The following is a 20778-nucleotide window of genomic DNA, read 5'->3' as shown; positions in this document are numbered from 1 at the left end:
CTCAGGCAATCCGCTCACCTCAGCCTCCCAAAGGCGTGGGATTACAGGCTGAGCCACCAAACCCGGTTACTTCTGTTTACTTTAAAAAAATTCCTAGAGACAGCATTTCACTCTGTCACCCAGACTGGAGCTCACCACAGTCTCGACCTCCTGGGCTCGGGCGATCCTCCTGCCTCAGCCTCCCACGCAGCTGGGACTACATGCACGCATCACCACACCTGGCTAATTTTTCTGTTTTTTGTACGACGAGGTCTTGCTGTGTTGCCGAGGATGGTCTCAAACTCCTGGGCTCAAGCAATCCTCCCACCTTCGTCTCCCAAAGTCCCAGGGTTACAGGCGTGAGCCAGCACCCCACCTCCATTCACTGCTTGTGGCCAGCATTCTGTCCCACGGCCATGGCTAGCAGTGAGGACACAGATTCCTTAGCCATGCTGGGTCACCAAGCACTTGCCCTTGGTGGCTTCAGTCCCTATCACCCGCCATTGCTCAAGCACGTGAGGAGATCGCTCGTGCTGCTCTGGTTGGGCTGTGCACATATCTGCCAGCAGCTGCACGTTGGGGACGGGCCCCTGCTGGGCATGGCTGGGCTCCCTTGGGCCTGGGGGACCGGCTGGTCCAGGGCTGTCTCAGTCCTTCTCTCATCTTCCAGCAGGGGCTCACTCTGCGGGCTGAGAAGGAGACCACGGCTCTGGAGGCCAGGGCTTGAGGCTGGCACAAAGTCACTTCCAGAGAGTCTCCTGGCCACAGCAAGTCACAAGGCCAGCCCGAATCACAGGGCGAGAGGAAAAGACGCTGCTTTCTCACGGAAAAAGCTGCAGAGGCTGTGGATATGGGAAGGCCTGAGGACTGAGACTTTTTCTTTTTTAGAAACTGATGTTTCTCTTTCTTGTTGCTTAAGAGGCTGTGGAAGGACAGCCGAAGAACACGCGGGGCTGCCCCGCCCCTTCAGTGGCCTGGACAGTGGGAGCTGCAGCCCCGTCTTCCGTGGCCGGCTGGGTACCTGCCAGGGACCTGCTGGGTGGGCTTAGGGCACCCACATCCCCTCGGGCCAGCCTGCAGCCGTGGACTCCACGCCGGGCCATCTTCACCCTGGATTTCCTCTGTGCTCACAGCTCTCTCGGTGGCAGCCCGCTCTTCTCTTGCCATCAATAACCATCTCACCCCTCCGAGCACCTTCCTGCTCTTCCTAACGGGGCACATTTTGGATTCTCCCTTGATGCTGCCGACCCAGCAACTTACTCTGTGACCTCTTAATGCATAAAACACATCAAGTAGAAATCGCCTCCAAACATTCTGGGGGTTCGATACACACAGTCTTCAGGTTACTCTGTAATACCCAGCAAGGCGGCGTCTTTACAGAAGCCTATTTTTAAGTAGATACTGACTTTATAGAAATTGTATTGTTATATTAAAAAACAATCTTTTATATAAACCTATTTTTTCTTTCTCTTCTATTCAACTGTTAAAAACTTCCAAGCTATCCATGTAACAAAAATGTGTTTGTACCCCCTAAACTTACTTTTAAAAACCCAATTCTCTTTGGGATCTGTGCAGAAGGAGACGAGACGTGACCTCCCATAGGTGTCCACGGGAGATGGTGCCACGCGTGCACAGAACTTCCAGGGCCAGCACCCACCACACAAGACCCCCTTCGTTGAGTGGGCTGGCAATGCCCAACGGGTGCAGGGACCGGTGGGCTGACTCAGACACCTGTGAGGGGCAGCTGTCCCTGGGGTTGGTCACCACCAGCAGGCGGGGCTGCCGGAGGGCTACCTGGGTGTGGCTGGTGAAGGTTCCAGAGCGAGGCAGCCAGCGACAGCAGTTTCAGCACAGCCTGCTGCCTATGTCTGGAGCGTGTGACCCTGACATGGGCAGGGTGGCAGCAGCTACAGCAGCCCAGGCTGCCAGCAGATGCTTTGTCCAGGTCCTCCTTCGAGCTCTGGAGAAGCCACTGGCCTTCCTATTACAGATGTGCCGCTCCATTCGGAAGCCAAGGCGGCTGCCACTGAGTGGGTTCCTGCTCAAGAGAGTGGAGGACTCCTTCCTCCTTCACTTGCAGGACACCGAGGGCCTGGAACGCGTGAAATCTCCCCTTTCAGTTACAACGGGAATGCAGAGCGCTGCACGGACCCCTCTCTGGGAGCATGAAACGGCTGGACCATTTTCTGTAATAACCTACCACAGGGAGACTGGGGAATTTAGTGTCTAGCTGGGTGGCCTGCGCCCGACTTCCAATGGTTCTGTTTATAAAAGGAAGAAAAGGAGAATGGATATCAGGCATAATTTATAGATTCTGCCTCAGAAGGAATAAGAGTTCCCTATTTGTCTTCCCTAGGCAAAGGATATGCTCTTAATCTCTTGCCATCAATAACCATCTCACCCCTCCGAGCACCTTCCTGCTCTTCCTAACGGGGGCACATTTTGGATTCTCCCTTGATGCTGCCGACCCAGCAACTTACTCCATGACCTCTTAATCCATAAAACACATCAAGTAGAAATCGCCTCCAAAAACATTCTGGGGGTTCAATATACAGTCTTTGGGTTACTTTGTAATAACCCAGCAGGGCGGTGTCCTTATAGAAACCTATTTTCTAAGTAGACACTTTATACACACTTTATTGTTATATTAAAAAATAATCTTTTATATAAACCGATTTTTTCTTTCTCTTCTATTTAACTATTAAAAAATTCCAAATTATCCATGTTAATAACAATGCGTTTGTACCCCCTGCATCTATTTTTAACAACCCAAGTAATAACTAAACGTTCCCATCACCCCCAAATTCCAGCAGCCCAAATCTGGACTGACAAGTACGCCTTGGTGTTTTATGACATACCACTAAGAACACATGGGAATCTGGGGACTCTTTCATACAGACACATTTTACGTTTCAATAAAAGTGCACCGTCACACCTGCATGTAAGATAATTTCCTTAAATACTGCCTAAAGCGAATGGGGTCTCTCGGGGAGGAGTGATGCTTCTGGAGTTTCTCGACACGGGGCTCCAATAACTGCCCGCAAGCGGCTTTGCTTGTTCAATCATGGCCCTTGGGCGCTGTCTGATGGTGAGCACAGACTCAGCTCTTGGCCCAGAGGGCAGAGACCGGCGCTGCCGGCTCATGGTGCTGCCGTCTGTGTTTGTTTTCTGCCTGCCGGGACTTTCGGGTCTGGGACTGAAGAGCCAATGAAGGGTGTCCTCATCTTGCTGCCAGCATGGAGGGGGCCAGAGAACGTGATCCTCTGCCCAGCGCACTGCTTCGACTCTGGATTCAGCAGGGCAGTCCTGCGTGGTGCTTCTCCACGTGGACGGCCCGTGTGGCTCGTCTCCACGTGCTGAGAGACACAGACTGCAAAGCACCCACGATTTCTCTGCTGCGTGGCTTGACAGAATTTCTCAGGTCTACACTTCCTGTGAGCTGGGATGCAGCTATTATTCTGAACATGAACCTCTCATCTAATTTTTTTTTTTTTTTTTGAGTTGGAGTCTCACTCTGTCGCCCAGACTGGAGTGCAGTGGCCGCTCCCGGCCACCGCAGCCTCGACCTGCTGGGCTCCGGCGATCCTTCTGCCTCAGTCTTCCGAGTAGCCGGAATTGCAGACGCGCGTTACCACGCCCGGCTCATTTTTGACTTATTGTAGAGATGAGGTCTGGCCAAGTTGCCCAGACGGGTCTCGAACCCGCGGGCTCAGGCAATCCACTCACCTCAGCCTCCCAAGGCATGGGATGACAGGCTGAGCCACTGAGCCCGGCTCCATCTAATTCTTCAAAAGACGAATGAGGGCAGCGCTGAGCAGGAGGAGGGACCAGGGGTCCGCGGCTCCGGGAGGCTAGAGGCGGGGTTCTGTGATCCGAAAGGAGACTCTGGTGTGGCGAGTCCGGGAACCTGATTGTAAGGATTTATAAACAGGGACGGGAGATCAGTGGTTACGGCACTGCCTCCGTTTTCCTGAGTTCCATGCACAAGAGAGTTTTAAAATTCAGAAATGAGTCTTTCAAAGAAATCATCTCAAAAAGCACATCAGGTGCCAGGTGCAGTGGCTCACACCTGCAATCACGGTGCTTTGGGAGGCCGAGGCAGGAGGCGCTTGAGGCCGGGAGTGTGAGACCAGCCTGGGCAACACAGTGAGATCCTACCTCTACAAAAATATTAATAAATACATAAATTAGCTGGGCATGGTTGTGAGCATGTGTGTGACAAGGAGTCCCAGCTACTCAGGAGGCAGAGGCAGGAAGATCACTGAAAAAGAGGTGGATTCGGGTCAGAACACCTTCAGAGAAAGACAAACATATCGTGTGTCACGCGGGCACAGTAAAGGACAGTGCAGTTGGTCTTGTCTCCACACTCCAGAAGGGAGGGACGGCGGGGCGGGCCACGTGGGGAAGCCAGAGGGGCCGGCACTCTGCAAATGATAGAGCGCTCGTCTCTCCCGAGGGTCGTTGTGCACCAAGGAAAATGCGTCCCGAAGGAAGGCATCTCTAACGGCCGCACCGGCTGTGGGTGGTGCACGGCCTCACCCTGGAACTATCTTAGCACAGAGGCTTGAGCCACCGACAGGCGCTCCAAGACACGGGACCTTTCCACCTTGCTCGTGCCGAAAGGTGAGCCTCAATGGCGCCCGGCAGAGAAAGGATGTTCCAGGCTCAAGGAACCAGCCGGCTTCTGGTGTGGCAGCGCGGGTATGGGAAACACATGGCCGCCCCAGAAGGGCCTCAGAGGCCAAGCTGCTCCAGCTGGACGGTCTCACCTCCATGAGCCTCCAGGTCTGACGCCGTGCTGTGGCTCAGAGCATAACTGGGCCAGCTACGCTTCCCCCGAGGACACGTCTGGGGCAAGCTGAGGCAGTGTGCTCACAGCTTGCGGTCTTGGTCCGCACACCAGAGAGCTCTACACGGCAAGGATGTTTTTACAGGTAAGAAGTCATCTTGACATGAAGTTCAGTAGGTCAGGACCCTCCGGGACAGCTTCTGAATGCAATTTCAACCATTTTCAGTATCAAATAGGGACATCTATCTTTTTAAAGATAAAGACATTGCCAGGTCTGATGATAATTTTATTTTTTAAGACAGGGTCTTACTCTGTTGGCCAAGCTGGAAAGTAGTGGTGGGATCATAGCTCACTGCTGCCTCAAACTCCTTGGCTCAAACGATCCTCCAGTCTCAGCCTCCCGAGTAGCTGGGCCTACAGGTGTGCGCCACCATGCTCAGATAATTTTTACATGTGTTTGTAGAGACAGGATCTTGCTCTGCTGCCTAGGCTGGTTTTGAACTTCTGGCCTCCCGGAGTGTTGGGATGACAGGCGTGAGCCACCATGCCTGGCGGGTGATAAATAATGACCACCTCTTCTACTGTAGTGCTGAGATGCAGAGAGGCTCTGGGGTTTTCTAGGGACACGTTTCCCCACGTGGCCAAGTCTTCAGGAGCTGCTTCCCGCTGTGCAGTCTTCCATTCAACACCAGGGTCTGCCTTCTTCCCCATCTGTTAAAGATGGCAAAGTCCCACTCCACAGAATTGCACAGCACCTGGACTTGAAGACTGAATCATGCCAGTTCACTTTTATAGTATGGCCTCGTGGTGAGAAAGGGCATGTGGTTTTGCAGTTGACAGCAAGGACTCTGGTGTCACAGGCCCGAGCGGGAGTCTCCCCGTGGCGCACTCCCTTAAGGGCGGGGCTGAGGAGGTTCTGTCAGCTGAGATGTGGCCGAGCGTCCAGGACATCCTGAATACTTACTTCCTTGCCTCCTGATTCCTAAACCCGCTAGGACAGACTTCTCTGTTACCCTCTCCTCTTGAATACGAAGGAAAGACAGGCTATGTCTGCAACGGCCCTCAGCGGTGGATTCCTCGAGAACAGAGGAGGACTGTGCTACTTATCTGCCGCCTGACAACGCGTTAAGGCCACAGCATTTTGAAGGATTTAAGATCAATAAAGATCATCTCAAACAACTCTCTCGATAACCAATAGCCTTGCCTCGGTCAAGGATGTGCCAGCATTGCATTTAACATGGCTACAAATAGTGTATCGAGCGATCACTGGTGTGGAAAGTTTAGTCATGCCGGGGTGTCGGGGCATCCATATGCTGGAGGAGCGCTACCCCGCAGTTTTTTGCAAAACTATTCAGCTTTCTGAGTGCTGATCTGCTCCTAAATCTTGTTTTACAAGTATTTAAAGCAACGTATTAGAACTGTATTGCCTGCAGTGATGACAGATTCCAGGTACAATCCCCATCTCTGGAGTCTAGACTTAACTGGCCCCACTAAGAGTTCTGCTTCTCTGGAGTTTCTCTAGCTCTTGCGTTCTGAGGGCTGGCTGCATTTGCTTGTCATGAAGTACCTGTAATTCACAGAGGCGGGGAAAGAAGCATCAGGGCCTCTTCTGATCACAGGTTGGCATAAAACCTACAAATGGCTCACGGGGAAGCAAATGTGAATTGGTGACAGGACTCCTCTCCTGAGTCTAACTGCTGCCGTCTTATGCTCCTAAAAAACACACTTAAAAAATGAGCTTTGGGTTGGGTTTGGTGGCTCAGCCTGTAATCCTAGCACTTTGGGAGGCTGAGGCGAGAGCCTGGATTTCAGAGCAGCCCAGGCAACTTGGTGAGACCTCGTCTCTACAATACATCAAAAATTAGCTGGGCTGGTAGCACGCACCTGTAGTTCCGCCTCCTCGGAAGGCTGAGGTGGAAGGATCGCTGGAGTCCAGCAGGTCGACGCTGGGGTGGCCCTAAGTGTGTCACTGCACTCCAGCCTGGGCAACGGAGTGAGACTTCGACTCAAAAAAAAAAAAAAAAAAGAAAAAAAATCTGATGTAAAAGTAGGTATGAAATATGGACGTCGTATGTTATCTAAAACATGTGCCCAATGAAGCTAACATTTTAAAAGAAACAAGGCAACTTGAATTTAAGCACAAACATTGCCTGTAAAAGTCAGTATTCGTATCTTGGGTTTGGTTTAAATCAGCCAAAGGTCAAAAAGAGAGCAGGTGAATCAAATTTCATTTTTCAGTGGTTCCATGCTCTCAGGGTTGAATTTTAAAATCTAAAAAATACAAATAAGAACCTCTGTGGTGAGAATGTCTGTAGGTAATACAACATTCTGAGTAATTTTCTAAAAATTAGCGCTATATTACATTAATTACTCCACATTAAAGAAAGAGATGACTCCCAGTTACCTGCTTCTCCCACCTGTCAATGGTGGTCTGTATCAGGGATCAGCAAAGTACAACCCGTGGGCCACATCCCTGCCTGTTTTGGTAAATAAAGTTTTACTGGAACACAGCTATGCCCCTCGTTTATCTGTCATCTGTGGTCCCTTCTGCTGCAAGGCCAGCTGGGTAGTTGCAATGAGACCATCTGGTGTCCTGGTACGCTGGGAGATGCTTTCAGATAATATGAATGGTAACATCATTATTACAAAGAGAAATCCTAGGTACTTTGGTTTAAAAGTAGCATTTTCAATATATATATTTTGTAGGGTTTTTTCCAACCAGTTAAAAACAACAAAAACTGCATCCTTTGAATTAGATCCTTAGAATGTTTACCTATGTAGAGGTGAATGACTCTATCTGGAAACTCCGCGGTTTTAGCAGTAAGGATGCTGGCGGTTTCCTTCATGGCACCGCGGGAAGGGTGGGCTGGACCGGCCCTCAGGGCAGCAGGTGTTTCCAGCACGTCTCGTGACACAAAGAACCCTGAACACCCACGGCCACGTCGGGCCTTCAACGTGCGCCACCACGCGTTTCCACCGCGTGTTCCTCTGCTGCCTCCAGCCATACCCGAAAACAGCCTGAAGGTCAAGCCAGACAGACTGACCCCCATCACTGATATGTCAACTGTGACGGACTCGGCCGAGGTTACCTCTTCAACCAAAACTGTGGAGAAACCCAGAACAAACCAGAGTTCCAAGGCCATCGCTGCATCGATTTTAAGAGGAGACAGCAGAGAAAAACTTGCAAGTGGCCGAGTGCGAGGATCAGCTCGGACCTCCCTTTCAGCAGAAGGCTGCTGGTGGAGTCACCTATTTTAATTGTTGGGGACAGGAGGTGGCGACAGAAAGAATGCCCAGCCAATATGTAAAATGACAGGGATCTACCAAAACAACCATCAAATCACCAGGCTATTGGCAGTCGGAGAAATCCCACACACTAAGCAATTCAACTGTAAAGAAATATTAGAGGTTTGAGATGAAAATGCACTTGAACCTGTAATTGAATTAGACAAGCCTCGCTGCGTGCAGGCTGCGGTGGTCGCCAGGACACAAAGGAAACGCCAGGTTGCCAGAGTGCATGTATCAGCCACAGTGATTTATTGAGTGCTTTAATAATACAAGTGTGCATCAACTGATCCACAGTCAAAAGTGGCAGGTCCCTAAGAAATTTACAAGCACTTTAAGTAAATCAAAATACATATTATTTTGTTCAATCCAACAGTCTTCTGTGTGGGGGAACAGAAGGCTAGTGATAAACAGAGTCTCAGTAATGCACAGTGATTCTGATTGAAGCTTTTGTACAAAAACTTGTTCCCAGTAGCATGCACCCACCAATAAAGACTTCAGTACAAAAAATTAACCCTAAGCACTACATTGAAGTAGAAACGAGATATAATTCTGAATTTGTGTTTTCCCGAAGATCACATAAAAGGAAAAAAAAAACCCCAAATAAAACAACCAACGAGAAACAAAACCACACAGTAATACAAAGCTTTGTGAGAAGCTCTTACTATTACAGACCCAACGTTGTTTGCACTGAAAACAAAGCTCCGCCCACGTTGGCGGGGGAAAATAAATCCCAAATCTCTCAAGTTAACAGAAATTCAAAGGGAGGAAAACAAGAGAAAGAGCGAGGGCCAGAGGAGGGTGGGGCGGACGACATACCATCACAAAACGTCCGGTGTCATAAAAATAGGAACCGAGAATCGAGCCTGGGCGGGCTACCGATGCACTTGGTGAAGGTGCGGGCGTGCAGCGGCAGGCCTATGTGGCGTACCGCTTGGTCCACTGTCGGGCCATCCGGTCGTGCTCGGCTCTGTTGGTCATGTACTGTGTGGCGATGCTGCCCACCAGGGGGTCGGCTGCAAGGGAAGCAGAGTGGGAGTCAGTAGCCACCGGCACCCCGCCCCTTCACGTCGGGGAGGATGCCCAGGGAGCCGGGGCGGCCAGATTCCAACCCGGCAGCCCCCAGCACCGTGGCCCCATGGACCCAGAGGGACATCTGTCTGCGCCGTCCAGGGGCAGGCGTCCTAGTCCACAGGCCCATCCTCTCCCCTGGCCCCCTTCTCACCCTGCTGCTCGTCCGCAAGAAGGTGTTGCCAGGGAAACGCAGGCGGGCTTCGGGGGCTCGGGGCTCTCCATGGGCTCTGGAAAGGGGTCAGGCCAGGGAATGCCTCCCTGGGCCTGCTCCGCAGGGCGGCATGCATGCCCCAACCTCCTGCGCGGGCCGGTCACAGCAGGGGAGAGAGGTCTGCTTCCGCGTGTCCCACCCCCCACTGACAGCTGGTCATGCGGCCGCGCGGCTTTAGCGTCATGTGCGCTCGAGCCTTTACTTTCCTCATGACCCTGCGTGGTTCCGCTTCTGAAGCCCACCATCATGCCTTATTCATGGCGTTGCTTCTTGGCAGCACTTACACGTGTGAGCAGCTGTTCCCCGTTATGAAACACACAAGGAGCAAAACTCGAACAGACATTTCTGACAAGCACCTTGAGATCCCACTAAGTAAGAATTCCACTCCCATCAATCCAGACACGGACAGATTGGTTTTACAAAAACAAGGACACATTTCCCACTAGTTTTATACTGTTTCTCATTTTTCTAAACTTTATAAGAAAAATATAAAGTCTTGTCAGGTGCATACACTAACTAACTCATACACTTTACATGTGGCCCAAGACACTGCCTCTTCCCCCGATGTGGCTCAGGGAAGCCAAAAGGTTGGACACTGAGGGTCTACTTCTTCCTCGAAGTTCAGGAAGAACAGATCTATGCAGTTCGCTATTACAAAGTCATGACAGGTGCTAGGATCAGTGATTCAGTGTCCCCAAACCTGCATGGGTCCCCAGGAGCCACACACAGGAAACAAGCGATGAGGGGACCCTTGCCGGCACCAACAGGGAGCAGGCTTGGAATCAGAGTCCGCTCCCAACTTAGGGTGCTGGGAACTGGCTCCCATCCAGAGTGCTGGCGGGGGCAATGTGAGGGAAGAAAATCAAAGCAATTTAAAGCAACTGGGCTGCTGAAGATCCAGGGTCTCCTCCTTTCCCTCCAGTTTTCTAATGTACTCTTTCCTGATTTTTATTTCTCCAGTTTTTGGTGCTGAGAATGTGAGTTCATCAGAACAGTACCCAAAAGGGAAAATGAAAAAGAGCAGTAAAAGCTAATATTTAATATGGAAAGAAAACAGAGAGAGCGTACAGTGGGCCTGCGGTCCATCCCCCCTTGCGGTCATTCCTCCTGAGTGTGAAAGGTCCAGCAAATGCCACCCTGAACTGACCTGGGAGGTGGGTGCTGATGCCACCCTCTGACGCCTGCTCACCAGGCCCTGGCTTCTGTCTTCGAACTGTGAGAGTCCGTGATTATTCTAGGGAGAAGCCAGTTCCCTACCTCACATCGCAAACAAGTTGCAGCCTCCCCCGAGTGTGGAGATGGTCAGGACTCCTCCCCCGGCCTCCTCCTGGCGACTGTCCGTTTTCCCAATTGCTGGAAAGAACACCACCCTTCAAACCAGCCCAGCCAGGATCCAAGAAGATCAAATCCAGCAAGATGGCCCATAGACACTAAGGATCTAGGGAATGGCCCAGAGACTTTGAACAATCATGGTCGTCAGTGATCACCCTGGAGGTCCAAGGGGCCAGAGTGAACCTGAGCCCCAGCTCTCCACCACTGAAAGGGATTGTCTTGTTCCGACGCCTGGCAGTCTGGAGTGTGAAGCCAAGAGAGAGACCTGGGCACCCTCAGCAGCACAGGGCATTCCACTTCAGACAGGAGCTTAACTGCGTAGGGCTGACGCTGTGAGGTGAAGATCACCCTAATGTACCGGAAGGGAAGGTTTACGGTCCGAACGGCTGGTGAAGTCAGCGACCCCTCGGACCACACGCTCACGCAGAGTGGGTATGCTGGGAATGAGAAAGGCCTGCTGGTTCAGCTCGAAGAGGCGGAGGGAGGCCAAGTCAGGACGAAGGGGCAGGAGCTGTGAGGGCGACTCCCGTGCTAGTGGCGTCTCAGAGGGGAGGAGGGGAGGTGGTCTCGAAGACAGAGTCTGACGGCCCAATTCACACGGACGGCACGCGGGGTTTTTTGCAGGCTTAAATGATATTTAATTTCTTTCAGGGCTCTTTTACCCTTTCAATGTTATTAAAAGCTTTTCCACCTGTAAAAGTATACATGCAAATTATAAAAACAATAAAAACCATCCCAGACAACACATGAGACAGAAAGTTTCAAGTGGAGACCTCTCATCTATAGACTCATTCAGAGAAAACAACAAAACATGGACCAACCCTGCTGCCCATCGAAGGCGGAAGGGAGAAAAACGTGGCACATACACACAACAGAGTACTACACGGCCACGAAGAAGGACAAAACCACGGACTTCACAGCAAACGGGATGGATTCAGAGTCCATCACACTCAGCGATCTGTCACCGAAACAGAGAACTGAGTACCACATGTTCTCACTCGTGAGTGGGTCCTGGACATTGGTCACAATCCTGCGAGGGAGGGACGGGCAGTCACGGGACACTGTGGGGGGTGGGGACGTGTAGCATCACTAAGGGCGCCTGATCCTCAGCCAGGGGAAGTGAGGACCCGAAGGAAGCCCAAATTCACCAGCACACAGACCACTTACGTACCTAATCCTGACTGGTACTCCACACCATTACAGCAAAATAAGTAAACAGAAATTTTGACGCATTTCTTCATATACTTCTAAACACATGATGTGAAAAGAAGGGATGGATTTATAGTCAGCTTTTGTAGTCTTTAAAAAATTCACTGCATGGCACATAACTTTTTACTCCAATGTTTATACATCTGTGTCATCGTTTTTAACATTTACCTGTCCTGATAAGGAGTCTCCTGTTTCTAGATACTTGGAAACCTTCCCTTTCCCACTTCTGCTTTAAAAGTGACGCTGAGAGGAACACTGGGGCCCGCATCGCTGGAAGCTATGCAAATCTTAAATCTGTTTAAACTATGAAACGAAGGAATAAAATATACATATAAAATGAAGAAACTTTAAAAACCATGTGTAAACAGCTCTTAATACTAAAATGACTTGATGAACAAAAGCAAGCTGGGACTGCAAGTAACTGAGTTATGCAACCTGCACGTAGCCAAGGACGGGCACAGGGAATCTGTTTGTTTCAACAGCTTGAGGCGCATGCGTGGTTTTAGTGACACGGACGAACTGCACGTGGAGAAGTCTGGGCCTCAAATGCGCTCGTCACCCACCTAGTGCGCACTGCGCCCGGTGGGCGGCTTTTCATCCCTCCCCCCACCGCGCCTTTCCCCCTCTGAGTCTCCAATGTCCATTACAGCATCCTCTCTGCCTTGGCAGATGCACAGCTTGGCGCCCACTGACAAGTGAGAACATGCGGTATTTGGTTTTCCGTTCCTGCATGACTCCACTTAGGATGATGGCTTCCAACTCTATCCAAGTTGTAGCAGAAAACATTTTGGTTTTTTTTTAAGGCTGAATAGCGCTGCGTAGTGTATGTATGAGGGGGACCTCAAAAAATCCGGGATTTGTAAAGAAAAAATTGTGCACTTATTCAGTCACCGTCAAAGTACTCTCTGCTTCTGACGCAACACCCCTGTCGAGACGCTTTTTCCACTGCTTGAAACAGTTTTTGAACTCGTATGTGTGGATGCCTTTTAGTGCTTCTGCCATTTCGTGTTTTGCCTCTTCCACATCAGCAAACGTTTTCCTTTGGGGACTTTTTTCGTTCGGGGAAACAAACAAAAAAGTCGCTTGGGGTGAGATCAGGTGAATAGAGGAGTCATGTCATTTTTGGTCAAAAACTGCTGAACACTCAACTTGGTGAGGGAAGGTGCACTGTCATGGTGGAAGAACCAGTCACCTGTTGCCACAAAAAAACTCAATGAAGTGGAACGCAGCCTCTCACAAGACTACCTGGCACACGGATGCTGATGGGTTCGGAGAGCGCTTGGTGGGGGAAGCCTGTCCTGCAAGGAGCCCGCCCTCCAAAAAGTTAACTCTGGTTTTTTGGGTCCCCCTTTGATGAACCACATTTTTTTTATCTGTCGACCAGCTGGTGAGCACTTAGGCTGACAGCACACCTTTGCAGTTTGAACCGTGCTGTGATAAACACGCGAGAGCTGGTGTCTTATCCATATGATGACCTCTCCTCCTTTGGGGAGACACCCAGCAGTCGGAGTGCTGGAGGGACCGGGAGACCCACTTTTAGTTCTCTGAGAAATTCCCAGGCCCTTTCCCACGGAGGTTACACCATCTTCATTCCCAGCTTCAGTGAATAAGCATTCCCTTTTCACCATTCGCACCAACATCTATTCTTTTTTGATGCTTTTGTGAAGGCCATGCTGACTGGTGTAAGGCAGCATTCTCATTGTGGTTTTAATTTGCATTTCCCTGATGATGTGCGATTTTCATGTGCTGGCCATTTGCACGTCTTCTTCTGAGAGATGTCTGCTCATGTCATTTGTCCACTTTTCAATAGGATTCCTTTTTTTTATTTATTCATTTGCTTGAGTTCCTTGTAGATTGTGGATATTAGTCCTTTGTCAGATATATAGTTTGTGAATATTTTCTCCCATTATGTAAGTTGTCTATTCATTCTGTTATTTCTTTTGCTGTACAGAAGGTTTTTAGTTCAATTCAGTCCCACTTATTTTTTTTGTGTGTTAATTTGGCTTGCGGATCTTAGACATAAATTCTTCGTTTAGGCCAATGTCCAGAGGAGTTTTTTTATAGGATTTCTTCTACAGTTTTTATAGTTTCAGGTCTTACATTTAAGTCTTTAATCCATCTTGAATTACATTTTGTATATGGTGAGAGACAGGGATTCAGTTTCATTCTTCTGCATGTGGCTATCCAATCTTCCCGGTACCATTTGTTGAATAGGGTGTCCTTTCCCCAGTATATGTTTTTGTCTGCTTTGTCAGAGATCAGTTGGGTGGAGGTATTTGGCTTTATTTCTGAATTCTCTATTCTGTTCAAGTTGGTTTATGTGTCTACTTTTGTATAGTACCATGCTGTTTTGGTTACTATAAGCCTGTAGTATAGTTTGAAGTTGGGCAATGTGATGCCTCTAGCTTTGATCTTTTTGCTTAGGATTGCTTTGGCTATTTGGCCTCTTTTTGGGTTCCATATGAATTTTTGGATTGTTTGTTTTACTTCTGTTTGAAATGATGGTGGAATTTGATAAGGATTGTTTGAATTTGTGAGACTGCTTTGTATGCTAGTATGGTCATTTTAACAGTATCAATTCTCCCAATCTATGAGCAAGGGATGTTCTCCATTTGTTTGTGTCCTCTACAATTTCTTTCATCAGTATTTTGTAGTTCTCCTTGCATACATTTTTCACCTTCTTGTTAAATATAATCCTAGTTTTTAATTTTTATTCTTGGCAGTTATTGTAAGTGGGATCGAATTTTTGATTTGATTCTCAGCTTGATTGGTTGTTATTGGTGCACAGCAGTGCTACTGACTTGGGTGTGTTAAGTTTTGTAACCTGAGAATTTACTGCATTTATTTATTAAGGGGTTTACTGTACATGGCTTTTTTTATTCTGAGGTGTGTTCCTTCTATGCTTATTGTGTTGAAGGGATGCTGTATTTTACCGAACGCTTCTTTTGCATTTATTAGTACAGTGACATGTTTTTACAATAACGATCCTAAGTAAGATGGAAGCTTATATAAGGTTTTATTACTTTGTGGATTCACATATCTCAACGATGAAATAACAGTCTCCCAACGTAAATTACTCTACCCTGTTGCTCTAACAATTTCTTAAATAACATTTCCCATCATTTTGGGGTTTCTAGAATGCTATTACTCCCCTCCACCCCCTTTTTTGAGTCAGGGTCTCACTCTGCTGCCCAGGCTGGAGTGCAGTAGCACCATCGTGGCTCACCACACCCTTGGCCTCCTGGGCTCAAGCGATCCCTCCTGCCTCAGCTTCCTGAGTTGGTGGGACTACAGGCATGTGCCACTACGCTTGGCTGATTTTTTTTTTTTAATTGTAGAAACAAGGTCTCGCTATGTTGCTCAGGCTTGTCTCAAACTTCTAGGCTCAAGGGATCCTCCCTACCTTGGCCTCCTAAAGTGCTGGGATTATAGGCATGAGCCACCGCACCCTGCCCAAAGTCCTTATTAATCTGACATTATCATCTATCAGTTTTCCTCCTCTTTCCCAAAGAAAAGCCACTAAATTCAGCAATGGATAATTCAAATCAAAGTTTCGTATATTTTCTGTCTTTGATCAACAACTGTGACTTTTTTGCAAAGAGGAGCACATTTAGCTTTATATAGAACAGTGCCAGATGACTTTAAACACTTAATTCTCCCAAATACTATTACTGCATTTATTAGTGGCTCCCTAAGACAGAGTTACAGGAACTCAGTGTGCTCAGTGGAGACTCACATGGTGGGAACGGGGCAAACAATGCCTTCTTCTAAACCACTTTGCCTCCTCTGCTTGATAAAAACTCCCTCATTTCTGTTGGTGCAACAGCAGCCACAAAATACAGTTCACTGAGAAGGACATCGCGCTTCCTTCTTACCCGTCTCTACGCCCCCACCCGCCTCTGCCTCCCTGCACGCTCCAGGAACAGAGAGTAAACACCTGTGAACTGAATAACAACCACTACTATTTGCAAATGAGTGAAAGATGTCATATGGCACACACCACCTCCTCCCCCTTTTTTAAAGATGTGCGGTATGTATGCCTTTGATTCTAGAAGAAAAAGGCAGCTCCTGCTCTGCCTCTCTAAAGGCTGGGGCTAGCCTGGGCACCCTGAAGCGACAGGGCGTAGAGTCCCGCCTAGAAAAGAGAGGACGGAGACAGGGATCAAGACAAAAAGGGTCAAGAAGCAACTGAGCGGCCGGAGGGGAACGCGTCCTGAGGGAACGGAGAACAGACAGGCAGTTGGCCGAACAGCTGGCTGAGTGTGTTGGCGAGACCAGAGAACCTTCCACCTTGGCTGCTCAGTGGCATGGAAGCGATTACGTGGTGAGATCTTTTGATTACCCTTTAACAGAAAAAATACATGTTCTTCAAGAAACACAAATAAAAATAGTCTAGCATCGTGGGAAAGGCGTGGGCCCTTGACTCAGAATGCCTGGGTTGACCCCTCAGTTCCACTACTAAGAAAGTCACCTCTCTGGGCTCAGTTTCCTCAAATGCAAAATGGGGACAATAACAGTGCCGACTCCATTGCTAGCAGAATTAATTCTTGTAAAGCACATGAGAAACTGCAGACAGAAAGACAAGTGTTAATGTGCATCTTTTAAAAATATGGATCTGTCTGGGATATGTGGCCATGTCTGTCCCGTCTGTTCATACTTCCATCACTGCACTGTACATACAGGCACACTTTAGAGATATGTGGGCTCAGCTCCAGACCACAATAAAGAGAATGCTGTTATAAAGTGAGTCACACACAGTTTTTGGTTTCCTGTTGCATATAAAAGCTACGTTTACACTAAACTGTAGTCAATTATGTGTGCAATTGCACTACATCTTAATGATGCACGTAGCTTAATTTAAAAATATCTTATTGATAAAAAAGGCTAAGGCTATCCTGAGCCTTCAGAGAGTTGTCATCTTTTTGCTGGTGGAGGGTCCTGCCTCGAGGCGGATGGTGCTGACTGATCAGGTTGGTGGCTGCTGAGGGCGGAGTGGCTGTGGCGGTTTCCTACAAGGAGACAGCAATGAAGTCTGCTGCATCCATGGACTCTTCCCTGACCAAAGATTCCTCCATGGCTTGCGATGCTGTGAGATGCTGTTTGACAGCATTTTACCCACAGCAGAACTTCCTTCAGAACTGGAGTCAATCCCCTCAAACCCTGCCGCTGCCTTGCCAACTAAGCTTATGGACCATTTAAACCCCTTGCTGTCCTTGTAACGGTGTCCACAGCATCTTCACCAGGAGTAGTTTCCGTCTCAAGCAACCACCCTCTTCGCTCATCCACGAGAAGCAGCTCTGTCCGTTCCAGTTTTGTCATGAGATCGCAGCAACTGAGTCCACTTGAGGCTCCACTTCGGGTTCTGGCTCTCTTGCTACTTCCATCACATTCGTAGTCACATCCTCCACTGAGTCTTGAGCCCTCAAAGTCATCTGAGAGGGTTGGAATCCACTTATTCCGAGCTCCTATTAATGCCATCTTTTCATCCCCTTCCAGGAATCATAAATGTTCTTGGTGGCATCTGGAACAGTGACTCCTCCCACAATATTTTCTTTTCTTTTTTATTTGAGAAAGCAGGATTTATTGAGAGGACAGAAAAGCTCCCCTGGTGGGAGGGGACCCGAAAGGGTTGCCCCCACAGTATTTCCAATGGGCTTTGCCGAGGTTCATCAGAGGAATCATTATCGACAGCATCTATAGCCTCATGAGACAGTTTTCTTAAATAACACGATTTAAAAGTCAAATGTGACCCTTGGCCCAAGGGCTGCAGAATGGATGTGTTAGCAGATGTGAAAACAACGTCTATCTCCTGACACAGCTCCATGAGAGCTCTTGGGTAGCCGGGTGCACTGTCAATGAACAGCGATATTTGGAAGAGAATACTTTTCTGAGGAGTAGGTCTCCAAGGGCTTAAAATACCCAGTGAGCCCCACCGTAAACAGCTGTGTGGTCACCCCAGCTTTGCTCCTCCGTTTACAGAGCACACAGGCAGAGTGGATTTAGTGTAACAAAACTCTGAAGGGTCCTAGGGTTTCTGGCATGGCAAACGGGTTTCAACTTGATGCCACTGCTGCATTAGCTCCTGACAAGAGAGCCAGCCTGTCCCTTGAAGCTTTGAAGTCAGGCACTGACTTCTCTCTGGCTTGGAAGGTCCCAGATGCCACCTTCTCCTAAGACAAAGCTGCTGCTTTTACACTGAAAGCTTGTTGTGTAGCATGGCCCCTTCATCGATAACCTGAGCTAGGTCTTCTGGAGAACCTGCTGTGGCTTCTCCACCAGCATTTGCTGCTCCACCTTGCACTTTTATGTTGCAGAGATGATGTCTTTCCTCAACCTCATGAACCAGCCTCTGCGGGCTTCCGGCTTTTTCCTGTAGCTTCTTCACCTCTCACAGCCTTCGTAGAACTGACGAGAGTCAGGGTTAGGCTCTGGGTTAAGGGAATGTTGTGGCTGGTTTGCTCTTCTCTCCAGACCATTCAAACTTTCTCCACATCAGCAATGAGGTTACTTCACTTTCTGATCATTCCTGTGTTCACTGGAGTAACAGTTTTCCTTGCTTTCAAACTTTTCCTTTGCGTTCACAATTTGGCTAACCGTCTGTCACAAGAGACCCATCTTGCAGACTATCCTAGCTGTCAGCATGCCTTCATGACGCTCAGCCATTTCTGGCTTTTGATTTAAAGTGTGAGACGTGTGACTCTTTCAGTTGAACACCTAGTGGCCCCTGCAGGGTTATTAACTGGCCTAATTTTCATATTGTTGTCTCAGGGAATAAGAAGGCCCAGGGGGGAGAGAGGGAGAGAGAAAGACACACAAGGAATGGCAGGCCGGAGAAGCATCCTGGAGGCAGGACCCTCCACCAGCCAGTTAAGCTTGCTGTCTTCCATGGGTGTGGTCTGTGGTGATCCAATGCAACGACAATAGTAACTTCGGAGATCTCTGACCACAGATCACCATAAGAGCTATAGTAACTCCAGAAGTACGGGATACTGCAGGAATTACCGGCGCATGCCCCAGCACGTGAAGTGAGCACCTGCTGTTGGAAAAATGTGCCAAGGGAAGTCTGGCCCAGGACTGGCACCAACCTTCAACTTGCAAAGAAAGGCATCATCTGTGAGGCGCGGTAAAGCAAAGCACAGCAAGACGAGGTGTGCCCGCCTTGTGGCCGGCTGTTCACTGACCGTGTTTCTCACAGAACTGGCACCCACACATTCATTCCCGGAGGACTCACTGCGCATCTCCTGTGTTCTGGGCTCTGCAGAGCAGTGCTAAACAAGCCCCTGTCCTCATGGGACTCTGCCCGTCACCTCTGTGTACCTCGCACCCCAGATGGCGCCTGCACAGAAGACGGCTGACGGAGGAACAGAAGACCGTCACGGGGCGCACACATGCAGCGACAGCTACGGACAGCAGCTCCTTCCAGGGCAGGCGGCCCTTGCCGCCCTAGCGCTGCCACACGCGCCATCACAGACATCTGCCCTTTCTCCATACACAGGTCATGCCCAAGTCAGAGACAGGGACAAGGTGGGGACGCGCCAGCATCCCTGCACTTTCTCCTGTTTTGCTTTAATTATTTTCTTACTGGATTCTTCAAGGCTACAGTTCATTGCTACTCAAGATGTTCCATTACAACTTTGGTTAAAATTATTCTTTTGCTACTCACTAGGTCACGGGGCTTTCTGTGGGCTGGACTTACAATGGGGAGAAATCATTATTTTTTGTTTATTTCATGCATTTTTTCTTCTGTGGTTTGGTCTAGCCTAGTTTGATTTAAATCTTTCATAAAATTGAAAAGTAACAGATGTGCTATAATTATAGTAAGCTAAAATAATAAGAAAGCATGTATAAAGTAAAAAGGTGTTACCTTCTCATCAACACAATGCCCCTTCTACCTTGAGGTAAACTTGAGGTTTGATACTTTTTTCTTTATTCTATTTTAACCAAATGGGAATCACAATACACATTGGGCAACTTGCACGCTTCCTGTAAGAACACGCTGTGGTTGGGTTTGCAGTAGTATATGTAGACCCAGCTCATTATTTTTAATAACTGTAAAGTGGGCTGGGTTTGGTGGCTCAGCCTCGAATCCCAGCACTTTGGGAGGCCGAGGCGACGATTACCTGGACCTGCAGGTTCGAGACCAGCCTGGGCAACTTGGCAAGACCTTGTCTCTACAAGAAATAAAAACTAGCTGGGTGTGGCAGCACTTGGGTGGCCGCCCTACTCCTCTGTCCCTTGTGGAGCGGGGTGGAGAGGGGGGCAGCGAGGAGACAGGCCGCGCTGTCCCTGCCGACTCAGCAGTGACCCGTCAAGAAGGCAGCGTGGGGCTGAAGGGACCCCAATAGCAGAAGCTCCTGGGAGAGCGCTGTGAGGGGCAGGCTGATCCAAAGCCTGCTCGCCAGCCAACTTCTTTTGCTAAGGGCTGCACACGGCTATCATTAAAAATTGAATTATATGAACTTTCCATTAAATAGTATTGAAAGCAAAGACAAAAGATACTTAAAAACGCATTACTTCTTAACCCTTTTACCATCGCCATCAACACACTCAGTTTTTTATGTCCACCCGCGTGGCAGAAACAGTGGTTATGTGTGTTTAGTCCCAATTATGCATCGTCAGTCCGGGTCACGTGAGTGCCTGCAGTCGGCAGATGCTACGCGTCAGGACCGGATCATTCGGCTGATGGTCAGGACTGATGTCAATCAAGACTGATGTCAAGATGATGAAGAAGATGCTACTAATGCAGATTAAACTTAAAAATCTACCATGCCCAGAGTCCTCATATTGTGAATTGCACAAAGCTGGATGGGAATACAGATTGCTCCAGCATTTGAAAACTAGTATCTGATTCAGCAAAGAACTTGTTCATGGCATTGACTGACAAGTCACGCTTCGACAT

General features: G+C 48.8%; 1 protein-coding gene across 1 annotated transcript in view; it reads right to left on the bottom strand.

Annotated features, from left to right (window-relative positions):
- Positions 1-8282: 8282 nt before the first annotated feature.
- Positions 8283-20778, bottom strand: part of LOC103258771 (ubiquitin-conjugating enzyme E2 E1) — a 91204-nt gene continuing 78708 nt past the window's right edge. The window contains exon 5 of the mRNA XM_008056442.1: positions 8283-9069. Within this exon, the coding sequence (XP_008054633.1) occupies positions 8972-9069 (98 nt within the window). The 3' untranslated portion in view covers positions 8283-8971. The remainder of the gene's footprint in view (positions 9070-20778) is intronic.

The sequence above is a fragment of the Carlito syrichta genome, unplaced genomic scaffold (genome assembly GCF_000164805.1).
Source record: "Carlito syrichta isolate Samal-C Ts95f unplaced genomic scaffold, Tarsius_syrichta-2.0.1 Scaffold302358, whole genome shotgun sequence".
In the NCBI taxonomy this organism is placed as follows: domain Eukaryota; kingdom Metazoa; phylum Chordata; class Mammalia; order Primates; family Tarsiidae; genus Carlito; species Carlito syrichta.
This window is presented reverse-complemented; position numbering and strand designations above follow the sequence as displayed.